Source organism: Drosophila serrata, unplaced genomic scaffold, assembly GCF_035046125.1.
Source record: "Drosophila serrata isolate PLE 108 unplaced genomic scaffold, ASM3504612v1 contig_276, whole genome shotgun sequence".
Classification (NCBI taxonomy): Eukaryota; Metazoa; Arthropoda; class Insecta; order Diptera; family Drosophilidae; genus Drosophila; species Drosophila serrata.
In genome coordinates, this window is record NW_028257174.1 from 2,631,527 (window position 1) to 2,647,122 (window position 15,596).

Consider the following 15,596-nt stretch of genomic DNA (forward strand, 5'->3'; position numbering starts at 1 on the left):
ATGTAAGCGAAACCACAATAAAAACAACAAGAAAAAAAACATAAGATATCATATATATATATAAATATATATATATACATAAATCATTACAACAAATTACTAAATCAATGTGTGTGTAAAACAAGCAGAGGCAGAGATTTTTGAATAGATTTAAAAGGCGGGAAACTGAATGTTGCAAGTTGAAACAAAGTCCAGTCCGTTTAATATTATTTTGTTCTTGATTCTGCTATATATACTATATATATATATTTATATATATATATATTAATTTATGTTTTCTTATTTTTTATTGGTGCCATGACATAATGCCCCTGGACGCGCCAAGTGCACAATCATTTTAAATATTTAATAATAAATAAATACAAAAAAAAGGAGTACTGTTGGTGACTTTTAAGGGAAATTTCAACAATTTTCCAACACGTCCATGGGTTCTATGTCATCTCATCGTCATGCGTTGAAAATCCACGCACTTTGTATGTATATCTATATATTTTTTTATTACTCTTAGTTTTGTGTATAAAAAAAAAAACAAAAACAACAAACCAACAAAAGCAAAAAAAAAAAGGAAGAATGTCGTACATTAAAAATTATTAAATTTTAATCTATACGTTTAAACGATTTAATCTTAGTGCTTAATTTAATTAACCATTTTAATTTCTCATTTAAATAGTAAACATTTAATGGATCTTTTACTTTCTAATTTAACACACGAAATACACCAACAAAACAAATGAAAAATATATATATTTTGTCAGAGTAAACATTTTGTTTTATTCATTTATATTATTATTTTACAGATTTCGATTTAATTTAATTCCCCGACAATGGGCGGGTGGTTGGTTCATATCAGATAAAGTATACAACTATCTGTATAAAATATCTATATGCGTGTATGGCATCTAATATATATATATATAAATGTAAATCGGAAATTACACATTAAAAAATTAAAAGAGAAGAAAAACAAATGAAGAATTGGCGCAATTTGCTCAACATATTAAAGAAAGATACATAACATCTTGCAAAAAAATAAAAAATAAATTAAAAGAGAAAAATCGAAAATCATATAACGTTACTTTCCCTGTTTTCCCCCACCCTTCTTTTCCTTTTTCGTTTTGAATTAATAGTGGAAATTTTAAAGAATTTAGTTTAACTAATAAAAAATAAAACTCGAAGTAGTAAAAGCAAAGCCAATAAAAAACTACTCGAAATATGGAAAGATAAAATAATGAACAACCGAAAAAAAAACAAAATAAAAATAAAACACATATATTCAAATTCATGATAATAACAGGGAGGAACCGAAGGAAAGTGGAAAACATAAATGAAAACCGAAGAAGAGGAAATGCATTAAACCGAAAAGAAACCAAAAACAATCTAGTTTTTATTGTAATTCCGTGTCTGTGTGTGTATTTCAGTAATTAATGTAAAAAAAACAAAAATAAATAAAAACAAATCACAAAAAGAAAAAAAAAACCTAACAATAAAATCAACAAGATCCACACAAAAAAAAATGGAACAAAATCCGAACAAAAAAATTGTAAAAACTAAATGAAACCCTAAAAAAAACACTGAACATAAAAAATGAAGGACAAAAACATAAAGAAACTAGCGAAATAAATAAAATAAAAAATATTTGAAAATAAACCAAAAATGGAGCTGACTTTTCTTTAATTTATTATTGAATTATAGGATCGTATCTTAACTAAATATAAAATATTAACATTCTTTTAATCGATATTAATATATTTAATATTTATTTATTTAACAAATCAAAATTTAAAAATCTCATAACTAAACCAAAAATGCATTAATTTTAATTCGGAAAGCTGTCCTATGTTAGTTTTTTGTATGTTAAAAAATCTGCCTACTCAATTTAAACTTTTAAAAAATTTAATTTTTTATCATTAATGAAAAAACCCCTTAAAAAAATTCTGAAAAAATTAAAAAAAATCTGTTTCTTCCAAACAAAGCTAGATCGAATCAGCTGCTCATTCTGATCAAGAATATATATGATTTATAGATCGGAAATAGCTCCTTCACGTAATTTTAAGGTTTTGACTAAAATTATAATACAATTTTTTAATCAATTTTTTACCTATGTTTTTATATGACAACTTTTTGATAAAACAAAAAGTTTAAAAAACTCATAACTAAGCCAAAAAAACAGTAATTTTAAATCGGAAAGCTGCCCTATGTTAGTTTTTTTTATGTTAACAAATCTGCATACTTTATTTAAAATTTAAAAACATTTAAATTTTTATCGATTTTTTTTTTACAACTTTAGCGATTTTACCCCTTAAAAAATTATGAAAAAATTTTTACATTATTATTTCTTCCAAAGATGGCTTAATCGATTCAGTTTTTCATGCTGATTAAGAATATATATGATTTATAGGGTCGGAAATAACTCCTTCACATTCTTTTAAGCTTCTGACTAAAATTATAATACCATTTTTTAATCAATATTTACCTCCACATTTTATTTGACAAATCAAAGTTTAACAAGAAAGGAAGCTAACTTCGGCACGCCGGAGTTTCTATACCCTTACAGATTGAAATTCGATCACTAGGACTTCATAAAATATAAATTATATATATATTTAGATTAAAAAAACAATAAAGTAATGCCTGCTTTTGTATGGCAGCTATATAATATAGAAGTCCGATTTCCATAAAATTGTACACAAAATTCTAGATTCATATATAATGGCTATGTATCAAATTTAATGAAAATCGGTTGAAAACTGGAAAAGTTATAATTATTTTTTCTATAAATAGTCCGATTGTTCCTATAGCAGCTATATATATGTATATATATAGTCCACCGATTCGCATTGTCTTAACTTATATACTAGTAAAATTATATAGAAGAATAACTCCATAGTTTCATTCAAATAGCTTGCTCTTGTTCCAAAACAAATCTCGCACATTTGTGCATATGATTCCCAATTTGTTCTAACATCCCCGGAACGAAGTGCTTGCTGCCAGCCGAGTCTTAGATACGTGTTGTGTTACAAAAGTTGCAAGTCATTGTTTATTAGTGTTCAAAGTTAGTAACTGATTATACATACAGACTTACTGGTCATAGATACTTACTGATCATATTAACTTACTGATCATAGTTACTTAATGTTTATTGATACTTCCTAATCATAATTAATTACTGATCATAGTTACTTAGTGTTCAGAGTTAATTATTGCTCAAAGTTAATTATAGATCATACATACTTACTGATCATATTTACTTACTGATCATAGTTACTTAATGTTCATTAATTCATTCCTATGACAGCTATATGATATAGAATTCTTTTAATTTTGTAAAAAATATTTCGATTCTTCATTAAAATTTTTAGTTTCCTGGAATAGAAATTCATAATAAAAACAATAACCATATCGTTTATTTTTCATATTTATTGTTTATTAATTAATTCGCTTCTCATATATATATTTATAGTATACATATTGGATAGTTTAAAAAAAAACTGCTTCGCTAACAACTAAATAAATCTTGCATTCATTTCAGATTTCTTTTTATATATTAAATATATATATATATTTATTCATTTACTTCAAGTGTGGGTTTAATTATTGTTAAATTTTTCGTTTTGGGTGTGCAAAAATTCGTTAAAAATGGGTTTTGGAAAACCAAAACAAAAAAAAAGAGGGTCTACTTTTTCATATGGAAGTATGAGATTTCTTTATAAATCAAAATTTCCTTTTTGTTTCATTCGAGTGAAATTTTCGCCTAATCTAACTAACTAAATCTAGTTAAATGTTGTGTTTGTGTGTGTGTGCTAGTCTGATATTTATATATATGTGTGTGTGTGTGGTGTGTGTTGTTGTGAGAGTGAAAAGTTGTCTAGTTATAACTAAGGTTTGTTTTTTTCCTTCAAGAGGGGAGGGATTGAAGGAATCCTTAGCGAATCCCATCCCCCAAGAGGAGGCTGTACAGCGGGCGGTGGGCTTGGGCGCCGCAGTGCACAGCCTCCCATTTTCCATCCTGCTTTCTCTTTATATATATATCTCTCTTACACTTATTGTTCCATTTAACCAACACCAAGCGATTGCACAAAAAACCCGTTGTTGCTTACAACAAATTAAAAAGTAAAGTACAAAAAAAAATGCAGCTTTAAACTAAGTTTTCTTATGTAAAAAATAAACAGAACAGAACAATTTTAATGCAGCTTATTAATTACAAGAGTTTTATCAATTTGAAAAAATCATAAAAAACTGAAATCAAAAACTCAAATTCGAATCCATAAGGTTATTTCGACTTACAAGAACCTTAAGCTTAAATAATATATGTTCGTTTTGTTCACTTTATAGATCAGTACAATTGGTGGTCTACGCCTTAAGTACTACGATTTAATGCTTAGATAATATATATATATATTTATTCAAGTTAATTGTAATATTCTCGCTCACTTTTCGTTTTCATTTCACTTTTTTTTTGTTCACCACAGTTTAACGTGTGTTCTGTTTGCTTTTCTTTTTCCATAAGATATATGATAATGTTTATATATGTAAGTATGATTTTGACTTCAGTGTTTATAAACAGCTTTAGTTTACATGTGTTTTTTTCTTTTGATCAATATATAGCTTATAGATCTAGGGAGTATAGCTATATTATTAGGTTCAAAGTTAATTCGAATGTTTTTGCCTCTCTCTTTACAATGATTTGTAATAAATATTTATGCGTATGTATGTTTCTATATATATATAAAGTATATATTCCAAAAGGGATTTCTTCTTCTTGCCTTTTTCTTCGTTTTGTTAGGGAGAAAATAAATGCAAACGTTTGCTGCTTGTTCGGTTTGGTAGCTCTTAACAACTAATACATTATTCATTAATATTTAATGCTCAAAGCAGTTTCAATATATATTTATATATATCTATGTATATATATTTGTAAATCTAAGCATAAACTTTTTGACTAAAAAAAAAATAAAAAAATCATACGAAAAGTTCAAGATTTAACTAGAAAAACTATCAAGCTATCATCAAAACTTTAAACTTAAGGTTCAAGTGTGTGGTGTGTTGTTGTGGTTGTTGTAGTTGTTGGTGAGGGTGAAGGGTCTTTTTGCACAGCAAAGTAAGTAAGTGAGTGAGTGAGTGAGTATAGCTTAGGACTAACAACTATTAATAGCCTTACAAGCTAAAGCAGAAAAATATACATTAATCTCCAAAAATTCCATTCCGTTTTCCATCCACGGCGGCAGTTTCAGTTTTCAAAAAACTTCAAAGTCACATTGTGTTTAAAAACAAAAGTTGGTTATTATTCCTTGATCCTTGATCCATCATATCGTATTATCTCCTCCATGCCCCCTAATTGTGAACAGGCATGGGCAGCTGACCGAGCAGATTGTTGGCAAACTGCGAGTTGGTGAACTTAAAGTGTCGCTTGTCGTAGAACTTGAGCAGCGCCGGCGAGAAGGGATGGTTGTTCTTCAAATGCAGATAATGCACCTCCGGTTCACAGGTGGTGTGGCCGCACTCCTCGCACACGTACATCTGTTAAACAAAAAAATATCAAGTGTTAGTTTTATAAATCAAACTCGAAAGTCCTTCTCTCTCCATGCTCACCTTGGCCCTGCGCTCCTTATACGCATACTGATGCTGCACGCTGTGCACCTTCTGGCAATGCGATTCCAACGAACAACGCTGCGTGAAACTCTTCTCACAGAGATTACACTTGTAGGGCCGCACACCCGTATGGGTGCGTGTGTGCCGCTTGAGGTCGAAGGTGTCATTGAAGCCCTTGCCACAGAAGGTGCACAGGTAACGCTTGATATCCGAATGGCATTTCATGTGCCGATTCAAAAGCCTCTGCAGCGAGAACGTCTTCATGCACACACGGCAGACGAACTTGTTGTTACCATTCGACTCATCGGCAGCTCCTCCGCCACCGCCACCAGAATTCGAGGAGCCCAGGCATAGAGCCTCCGCGGAGCCATGACTGCTGGCATTGCTGCTGGCGCTGCTGTTGCTATGATGCTGATGGTGATGATGATGATGCTGCTGCTGCTGAAGGGATTGCTGCTGTTGTAGAGATTGTTGCTGCTGCTGCAGACTTTGCTGCTGCTGCTGCTGCTGCGGTGAGCCCAGCTGTGGATGTGGCTGCTGCTGCTGTTGCTGTTGCTGCTGCTGAGAGTGGTGGCCATGCTTGCTGAGATCATCAATGCAATCAATGTTGCGTATACGGTGATGGCCACCATGAGCATTCTCCACGGCCAGCGGATTCTTGATGCCATGTCCGCCGTTAACAAATTCCAGCTGTAGATCTGGCGGCAGGCCCAACTGTTGAATACAATCAATATATATACGAGTTAATTAATTGCTACAAGATGGGATATGTACACATTCTAGACAATATAACAAGCAAAAACAAACTACGACGACGAAGCACAGAGGGACAAACAAAACACACACAAGCAACATGTTGATAGACGATACAAAACGAAGTTGAAGACATAGCTCGGGTAAGTGATCAGTTTTTGGATAGTTTTCCGGCAAAATACTCCCAAAAATTGCCATTTCTTGGCAAATCTGATTCCTAGGAGTTTAAAGCTTAACCAAAAACTATCCAAATTCTGGAAACTTTCGAGACTTTTCTTCACTTACGCGCCGCTGCAAAACCTTGCACTCATTCAACACCGAAACCGTGGGCGATGGCGACATTAGGCCCGCTGCTGAGGCGGCCGACGCCGAGGCCAAGGATCTCAACGTTGTCCGATGCACGGTCTTAGTGGCCGGCACTTCCGGCGAGGGCTTGAGGGTGGATATCATTGTAATTATGGTGGAACCATAGGCCACAGCCTTGGCCCTTCCGCCGCGCATCTTCCGGCCGCCCTTCTCTCTTCCTTGCGGTGATTGTGGCTTCAATTTTGTATATGTTGTTGTTAATGGTGGTGGTGGTGGTGATGTTGATGTTGACGCTTCCACCTTAGCCGGCAGCTCCTCTTCGGCTGCTATCTCTGTGACTATAAACTCTTCGGTCGATGGATCGGGCTGCAATTCGGGTTTGACCATCACACAGTCCACGGATACCATTTCGACGAACTCAGTGTATGTGGTGGTTGTTGTCATCAATGTTATTTGCTTGTGCTGATCTTGAAACTGCTGTTGTTGTTGCTGCTGTTGCTGTGGCTGTTGCTGCTGCTTTTGTTGTTGCTGTTGCTGTTGTTGCTGTTCTTGACGCTGCTGAGATTGGTTTGAGATTGATTGTAACTTAGATGGACTACTTACGCTTTGAATGAGTGGCTTGGTGTCCAGCAAAGCGGCTGCTGCTGCCGCCGCCGCATTGGCATCGATCAATTGTGCACCACTGTTGCTGCTGTTGCTGCCACCGGCGGCACTGCTATTGCTGCTATTGCCGGAACCGCCAGTGCTGCTGCTGCTGCTCATTGGTCGCTGCAGATGAGCTGCAGCAGCGGCCGCAGCAGCAGCAGCCGCCGCCGCTGCAGCAGCTGCTGCCGTTGGCGAGGGCAAGGACATGTTGCTGTTGTCATGATGTCCATGGTGATGCGAATGATGCTGCTGCGACTGCTGTTGTTGGTGGTGGAAGTGATGCTGCTGCTGCTGCTGCTGATGTTGGTGATGTTGCTGCTGCTGCTGTTGTGCATACATATTGTGCTGTTGCTGGTAGGCAGCATGTTGCTGATGATGCGACTGCTGCTGGTTTAGAAGCTGCTGCTGCTGCTGTTGCTGCTGCTGCGACAACATGCTGCCCTGTTGCTGATAGCCACCATGCTGCGGCTGCTGTTGCATCATCAGGTTGCGAGTGGCATGCTGATACGAGGGCGGTGGCTGTTGCTGCTGCACATTATGTTGCTGATGCTGGACATGCTGCTGCTGTTGCACGTGCTGCTGCTGCTGCTGGACATGTTGCTGCTGCTGCTGCTGGCTGCTATTCCTGGCCAAATTGTGCGTCAACTGGGTCAGCAGATTCTCGTGCAACGCATCCAGCTGAGCGGTATTGCTATTGGAGCCACCGCCAGAGCCACCATGCTGCTCTACGGGCGTCACTGACACCGAGTCCGGCGTCAGCGAGGGCGTCGATACCAGCTCAAAGTCACCCTGACGCGGACTAGTCGACACCTCATCGTCCACACAGCTGCGCTGCAGGAAGGAGCTCAGATCCACAGCGTCGGATAGCTGCTCCAGCAGGTGATCCGTCTGCGAGCTGAGCATCAACGTGGCCGTAAACTGTAGCGGATCCACCGCTCCATTCGGACACTGTCCCGAGCTTGCCAAATCCGACATGATGGCATCCTCATAGGCGGTGGCATTAAATTGACCGCTGCTGCCCATCGTGGCCTGAATGATGTTCTGGGCAAAGGTGCCAATATCGATTTTGGCCTCATCATACTCAATATCTGGCTCGTCCTTCAGGATAATGCCATAGGCTGAGGGATTTCCACCATAAAATGGATGACCCATCATTGATGTGGGCGTGTTGTGCCCATTGTTGTTATTATTATTATTATTATTATTGTTGTTGTTGTTGTTGTTGTGATGATGATGGTGAAGATGATGATGATGAAGATTATGGAATTTGGAATTGGACTCGTTATAGTTAGAAACACTGGCGAAGTTCAAAAGGTTATTACCATCGAGATTGCTGGCCGCATTATTACCACCAGCAGCGCAATTGATGTAGCCATTGCTGTTGTTGTTGTTGTTGCTGCCACTGTTGCCACCACCACCTGCACCACTTGCACCACCGCCTCCATTAGGACCACCTGCCGTCGATCCACCACCACCGGAACCGGAGCCCGCTGACATGATGTACGCTGCCGCAGCGGCGTTCTGTATGGAAAGGAAATTTGCCGGATTGCCGTTGAAGTGATGATTGCCGTTGGAACCCTGTCCGGTGTTGTTGCTAGCCGTGCTCTGTTGGCCACTCTTCAGGCTCTCGTAGAACGGAGGCAGTGCTCCAGTGGGCGGTGAATTGGGTCCGTAATTGCCGCGTCCGTCGCGACCACCGCCCATGCCACCGCCGCCACCGGCTCCGGCACCAAAGCCGCCGCCGCCGCCGCCCGCTCCCGGCGAACCTGCACCACTGCCGGCGCCCTGATTGCCACCCGCACCGCCTTGGCCCGAACTGGAGCTACTCTGGCTGCCAAAGCCGGAGGATTGGAAACCCTGATTGGTGGAACTACTGCTATTGCGACCGTGTCCCGCTGCAGCGGCCAAAATGCCAGGCAGCGAACGCACCAGGCGGGGATTCAGGCGCTGCGACTGTGCCAAAAGGACACGAGCGGCCAAGATGGTGCTACGTCTGCGTGCCTCACGCACCTGACGTGCACGCTCCAGGCGTCGGGCGTTGAGCTCCTCGTCCGAATCGTACGACGGCGAACGTCGCTTTGGAACGTGATAATCAATGGGCTCCTGCTGCTCCGGTCCAAGCTGATCGAGCGGCGGCAGGAGGAACGATCCACGTGGCTGACTCTGCTGCTGCTGCTGCTGCTGTTGGGCCTGCGGCGCTCGCTGGATAACCGAACAGCGGACGGCAGGCGCCGGGTCACGTGGCGGCGGCGGACTGGGACGCTTCTCCGCCGGCGGCGGTGTGCTGCGCAGGCGCAACGATAGGGGTTTATCCACTGGCAGTGGTGGCTTCTCGTCCACGATTAGCTTGCAGCCGCCATCCGAATCCGAGTCGGAATCGGAAGCGCAACGAGATGCAGGTGAAGTTGGCGAGGAGCGGCGTCGGCGGCGGTGGCGGTGGGAGAGGAGGGAAACTCCAGGTGAAATGGGCTCTTTGGGGTACTCCTTGCGCTGGGCTTGGGTTAAAACCACGCCGGAATTGTAGAAACGCGGACGCGTTGGTGTCTCCACACCCACATCAACTTCGTCGTCTTCGTCGTCCTCGTCGTCCTCCTCCTCCTCCTCCTCCTGCTCCCTGTTTTCTTCTACTTCTAACGACTTTTCTCGCTCTGCTTCTGAATGTTTCGCAACTGCAACTGCTGCTGCTGCTGCTGCTTCTTCTTCTTCCGCCTTATCTTCGTCGTCCTCTTTGTGCGCCTGCTTTGGTATGCTACTACTCGCCGTTGTTGTTGTTGTTGCTATCGCTGCTGCTGCTATTGCTTTTGCGGCGCTTTCTTGGCAGTCTTTTGTGGCTAAAACGGAGGTGGTGGCTTTTACAGATGGGCTATTACTGCGAATATTATTAATATTATTAACAATACTCTCGGTGGTGGTGCTGGTGCTGGTGCTGGTGGTGTTGTTGTTGCTCAGGCGCTGCAACAATTCGGCAGCAAAGTTTTCTGCAAGAATGGAAGGGAAAAGAGAAGAGGGGAAAAATCGAAATTAATCAAATGCAAATACTCACATATCCCGCAACACGGGGAAATAAGGAAAAAATCAAAAACACCTAAATTCATTCACTTTAATATGCAATAACTAAACCAAAGAGAACTTTCGAGAAAAGAAACAAATAATTTTTTTAATTTTAATCGTCCGCTCGCTTTGCCGTTCGCCTAATAACTGTAAAAGGAAGCGCCGAATTTCGGCAGAATGCGATCTCTGCATGTGAGCTTTTGTGTGTGTGTGTGCTTTGTAAAAGTTCGAAGAATAACTGTAACTAAAGCAGAGTTCTCGACTTGCAAACCAATTGGAAAAAAAAGCACGAGCAAGAAACACGAGTCAGATCGAGCTGCGCAAAAATCATTTGAAAATCATAAAGAAACTAATCAAATCATCAAAAATAATATAAAATACAATGCAAATAACGATTTTAAATAAGTGGCTCATAAAAAACATCAAGTGGAATCCGTAAAATCAGTGAAATCAGTGAAAATCAAAGTTGTAAATTTTTCTCCTGTTGCCTTTGCACTTGCTATTTGCCTTTATAATGCCGCAAGCGCCCTCTTGCGTGGGGGCGGCGAAGTGCACCTAATTCTAAAAGTAAAACATTTGAAGGCGTTTCTTTTCGCTGTTTTTATATTTTGTGTGTTTGATTTAATGGCCATTAAACAATTGCGATCGCTTAATTGCCATTTTGCCAATTGCAAGTGCAAGTGCGAGGTGCCCCAAAGACAAAACTGGCAAAGACAAGGTAAGCCACTAAAAGCTGTCTTGGCTTTAAATCAAAACAAGTGCAGTAAATAAAACGGCAACGGCAAACCAGCAACAACAACAACTGCAACGGCAACGGCTGCGGTGCCATTGCATAGTTAACTTGTTATTGTTGTTGTTGTTGTTGTCGTTTCCGATCAAGATCAAGGCTTTTTGTTGGGTGCATGTATCTATGTTTGTCAGCGTGGGTGAGCTCGTTGTTGTTGTTGTTGTTAGATTTCTTGTCTTTTTCAAGCCCTTCGTTTGTGTATGTGAGTGTGTGTGGGTAATTACATAGGTGTGCAATTACGAATGCCAAGCACGCATGCGCTATCTCGCTCTGTTGGTCATGGCCAAGCTGCAGTCGCTGTGCAGCCGCTGTGCAGCCGGTGTGCAGTCGCTGCGCAGCCGCTGTCGCATAAATTCTAACTGTCAACAAACATACGCTCGGACTTGCTGCTGCTGTAGAGTTAACAGCTGTTGACTTAACAGCCTTGAATCTTAACATTTTCGTAACATTATTGCGCTCTGTAATCATTTATACTCTTTAATTTCTTTAATTTAAAGCCTTAAAATTCTTTTTAAACATATTTTAATTTTATTTCAAGCTAGTCAAGTTCACCTGTAAATTCGTATATAATTGATTGTTTACTTTGCTGATTTAACGCATACTTCCCCCTTTGATTTCGCCTCCAAAACGACTGTTAAATGTCTGACATGCCATTTACTTATTAATGGGTTAATAGCGACAAGCCACGCCCACATGCCAAAGGCAAACATTACACTGCCAGAAAAATATCAGTAAAAAAAAACTATATAACTGATTAAATTATTTAAAATTTAAAATATTTTTTTTTATTAATATAAAAAGGTTTAAAAATTACAAATACTCAAATTTACTAATATTTTTGTATTAAAATTATTAATGTTTCTAGTTGCTAGTTAATTGTTATTAGTTAATAGTTGTAAGTAAATAGTTCTCCAGAACAAGTTACTATTTTATTAATTATTTTTAGTAGGCTTATTAGTTTACAAATTCTTGTTTCTAAGTATTCTTCTTGTTGGTTTGAAGATACTAGTTACTCGTTATTATGCGCACGCTTTTTACACGCCCATATCGATTCTACATTCGTTCTACATGTTACAAAGCCTGCATTTGTATATTGCCATAGTTGTAATTTATTTTATTGTGTTAAGGTCAAGGCGAGTTGTAAAATGTTTATAATTACAACAACACACACACACACCAACACACACATTGCTCGCCAAACATGTTTGAGCTTGAGTTTTGCTTGTTTTGTTGTGGTCGAGCTTGAAAATGAAATGCGAAAAAGGCATGTGTATATTTCTTTATTTTTTATTTTTTGTGTTGCTGCCATGAGGAAATGAATTTCAATTGAAGTTGTACAATAAAAAAAAAACACAAACATTGACCTCGAGCTAACAGCAATTAAAACAAAAGGTAAAGCGAGGGAAAACAACAACAAAAGCAGTTTTTTTTTACCGCTGGCAATTAGAATTTTTCTAGCTAAGCTGTAAGGGCAATTTACTAATTACACCGAATCTCATCCCATCTCTATCTCACTCTCTCTCTCTATCTATCTCTTTCGCAGGGTTCAATGGACGCTTTATCCTTTACCGTAAATTGATTAACATACGGTGAACCTTTAAATTTATACCGCTCCCCCTCGGCGGCTTCCAGCGATTTTGTCTAGCGCAAAATGCGTCGTAAAAACGCACAGAAAAATATATACATACTATATACGATGGATATATCTAAATAAAAAAAAGAGCACATAGCATCAGTAAAAAAGTCAAAAGCACAACGGAGAGAAAAAAGTACTTGTACAAATAAAACGAAATCACTTTGAACACTGAACGAAAAGATGTCAAAGAAAGCATCAACTAAAGCCGTGCTAATATTTCCAATGTGTGTAAGTTTATTTTCAAGTGAGTGAAATTAAGTAAAAGTAGTGTTTTTTAATATTATTGTGTGTGTGTGTGCGTGTTGTGCATTAATCAAGATATATAAGATATATCTATATATATTTGGAATCATAATTCCAAGCTTTTTTTTTTATTTTTTAAATTTTTTTTTAAGTGAATGAAAAAAATATACAAGAATAATAATTGAAATGAAGAATAAACTATAAATAAAACTTGAAATGAAGAATACAATTATAAAAAGATGCTTAAGATGTCTACTAATCAAGGTATGTAAATATATAGATTTTATGATATTTAAATTGAAAATAATTGGAAATTTTAAATGGAAAATATATCTTTGGTTTAAAGAAAATCTCAAAATATTTCAAAATAAATATGGTAACATTAATATTCGATTTTCTATAATAAACAAGCAACAAATTAAATTCCCGATTTGTGGAATATTTTAAAATATTTTAAAATAATTTAAAAAATAAAAAAATCCTAATAATTTCTTGCCGTGTATTTAACTATACTAGAAACCCTAAAAATATTTCAAAATAAATATGGTAACATTAATATTCGATTTTCTATAATAACCAAGCAACAAATTAAATTCCCAATTTGTAGAATATTTTAAAATGTTTAAAATAATTATGAAAATTTTAAAACTTGACAATTTCTTGCTGTGTATTTAACTATACTAGATATATGTAAATTGTGCACGACAAAGACAACAATGCGAAGCTACCAACCGATCCGTTGAAGTTTGTCGTCTAGAATTCGTAATATATTTTTTATTTTTTTCGCGCCCTCTGGTTGTTTTTTTTATTTATTTATATTTTTTACGGGCTTGCCAGCTAATCGGGTAGATGAACCCCAGGTTGTTTTTCTTATTTATTTGATGGGAATTTCCAAAAACAATTACAAATTTCAAAGGGTCTTATTTGAGTTAGTATTAAAGTGTTGAAAAAGTTTCAAGTACTAAATTCTTTAAGAAATTATAGAAAATATTGAAGGGTTTTAAGAACAAGTCTTTGAATTTTCTTTTTATTTTAAAATATATTTATATTTAGTAGTTTGTGGTGGTATTTTGTGGCAATGCGGGTGTCACCTGAGTAAAAGCGTGTTTGTGTTGATATAAATTGTAAATTATCGCTACGCCCACGAGCCTCAAGTGGGTATAAGGTGTATATATAAATGGCCCTTACCTATTCCCCTGTGTCCCTTACTTAACCCTTTTTTTATTTTTTGCCATGGGCGTTTTAACTTGTTGTTTATGGAAAACTACAGAAAAAGGCAAGGGCAGCAACAACAGCAAAAACAATAACAAAAACAAAACGATAACAAATGGAATACAAATAAAATTCATTAAGCTAAAAAAAACTTGACTTTTACACAAGAAAAAATATTTTTAAAAAATATAGAAAATTATAACTCTTTAAGGGCTTATAATTTAAAGTAAATTGTTTAAAAATAATTTAATTAAATAATAAATAAATATAATTTTAACATAAATACATATATTTGAAATTTTGACCTAGAATATCTTGAATTTCTTAGTAGAAGCTTTGTTTATTCTTAGTTTTAATTAGAATTTTGTTTAGTTTTCTTGATTTTATATTTCCCTAACTATTTTACTATTTACTAGTAATTTTTTTCGCCTATTTTTTGTACTTAGAAACGGAGAACTTTAGTCAAATTCCAAACGCATTCTGAACTTATCGCATATTGAATTCCTGGCATGCACGACAATGATGACGGCACCTCCCCCTTTTGAGCCAACCTTCTCCTTCTTGGTTTTGTGCTTCTTCGGGGCTTGTTTTGTCGTTTTGTTTCTCTCCATCTATCTATACGTTTTGTTTAATTTTTTGTTGTATTTTTGTATTTTTTCCACCCTCTCCACCCCTTGGTTGTGTGTCTAATTGCAAATGCCAAACACGTTGACAGAGGCGGCAGCGTTTTTCCAAGTCTCCAAGCAGCTCTGCCCATATACAAACACTAGGTTGTACCTATATATACAGATATATCTGTATATATGTATAAATATATATAGAGTTAGCCAAACAATGGCTAGATCCAGAGTCAAACTTTAGATCGTAGGGCGATGATCATCATTATTATCAATGATATAATCGCCTGCAGATCATATTAACCTCAATATCAATAACTTGGCTTAGAGACACTGCAACAGGTGCTGTTCTCTTGATTGGCTATTGTTTAAACATTAAATAGTGTCAGCAAAATATAGGTAAATATACATATATATATTGTTGATTGAATCAGTCAGATAGGCGACATTGGCAAATGGTTACAAGATCTTATGAAGATCAAAAGTTTCTTTTAACTCTAGTCAAGGAAATATTTAATGTTATATGAAATTAAATAGTGGTTATAAGATTTTCTATAGAATTTGATAATATTTTCCAATTTAAAAGCAAGTTTTCTTGTCTTGAAGCAGGGATGGTCACTAAATTTTTAGCTAGGAGCATGAGGATTAAGACTTGAATTAAACTGTATATATTTTGTATACGTTTTGTTTTTGTACAAAAACAATTCTTAAAGATTGTTCATTCTCTTGGAAAATAATTGCAAAATAAATATAAAGT

General features: G+C 37.0%; 1 protein-coding gene and 1 long non-coding RNA gene across 7 annotated transcripts in view; one reads left to right on the forward strand and one right to left on the reverse strand.

Moving 5' to 3' along the window:
• Nucleotides 1–3,402: 3,402 nt before the first annotated feature.
• ovo (transcriptional regulator ovo) overlaps nucleotides 3,403–15,596 on the reverse strand; it is a 28,045-nt gene continuing 15,851 nt past the window's right edge. Inside the window, exons 2-6 of one of the 6 annotated variants that reach the window (XM_086835525.1) lie at nucleotides 8,616–10,271; nucleotides 7,252–8,411; nucleotides 6,628–7,191; nucleotides 5,590–6,303; nucleotides 3,403–5,517 (exon numbers count right to left, since the gene is read on the reverse strand). In XM_086835525.1, the coding sequence (XP_086691651.1) occupies nucleotides 5,332–5,517; nucleotides 5,590–6,303; nucleotides 6,628–7,191; nucleotides 7,252–8,411; nucleotides 8,616–10,271 (4,280 nt within the window). In that variant the 3' untranslated portion in view covers nucleotides 3,403–5,331. Of the gene's footprint in view, nucleotides 5,518–5,589; nucleotides 6,304–6,627; nucleotides 10,272–15,596 lie in introns of all 6 variants that reach the window. The other 5 variants (XM_086835524.1, XM_086835523.1, XM_086835527.1 and 2 more) reach the window with 5 other exon arrangements.
• On the forward strand, nucleotides 10,617–13,064 carry LOC147643195 (uncharacterized). Its single transcript, XR_015272267.1, has 2 exons — nucleotides 10,617–11,062; nucleotides 12,675–13,064. It is a non-coding gene; the product is annotated as an uncharacterized LOC147643195 (long non-coding RNA).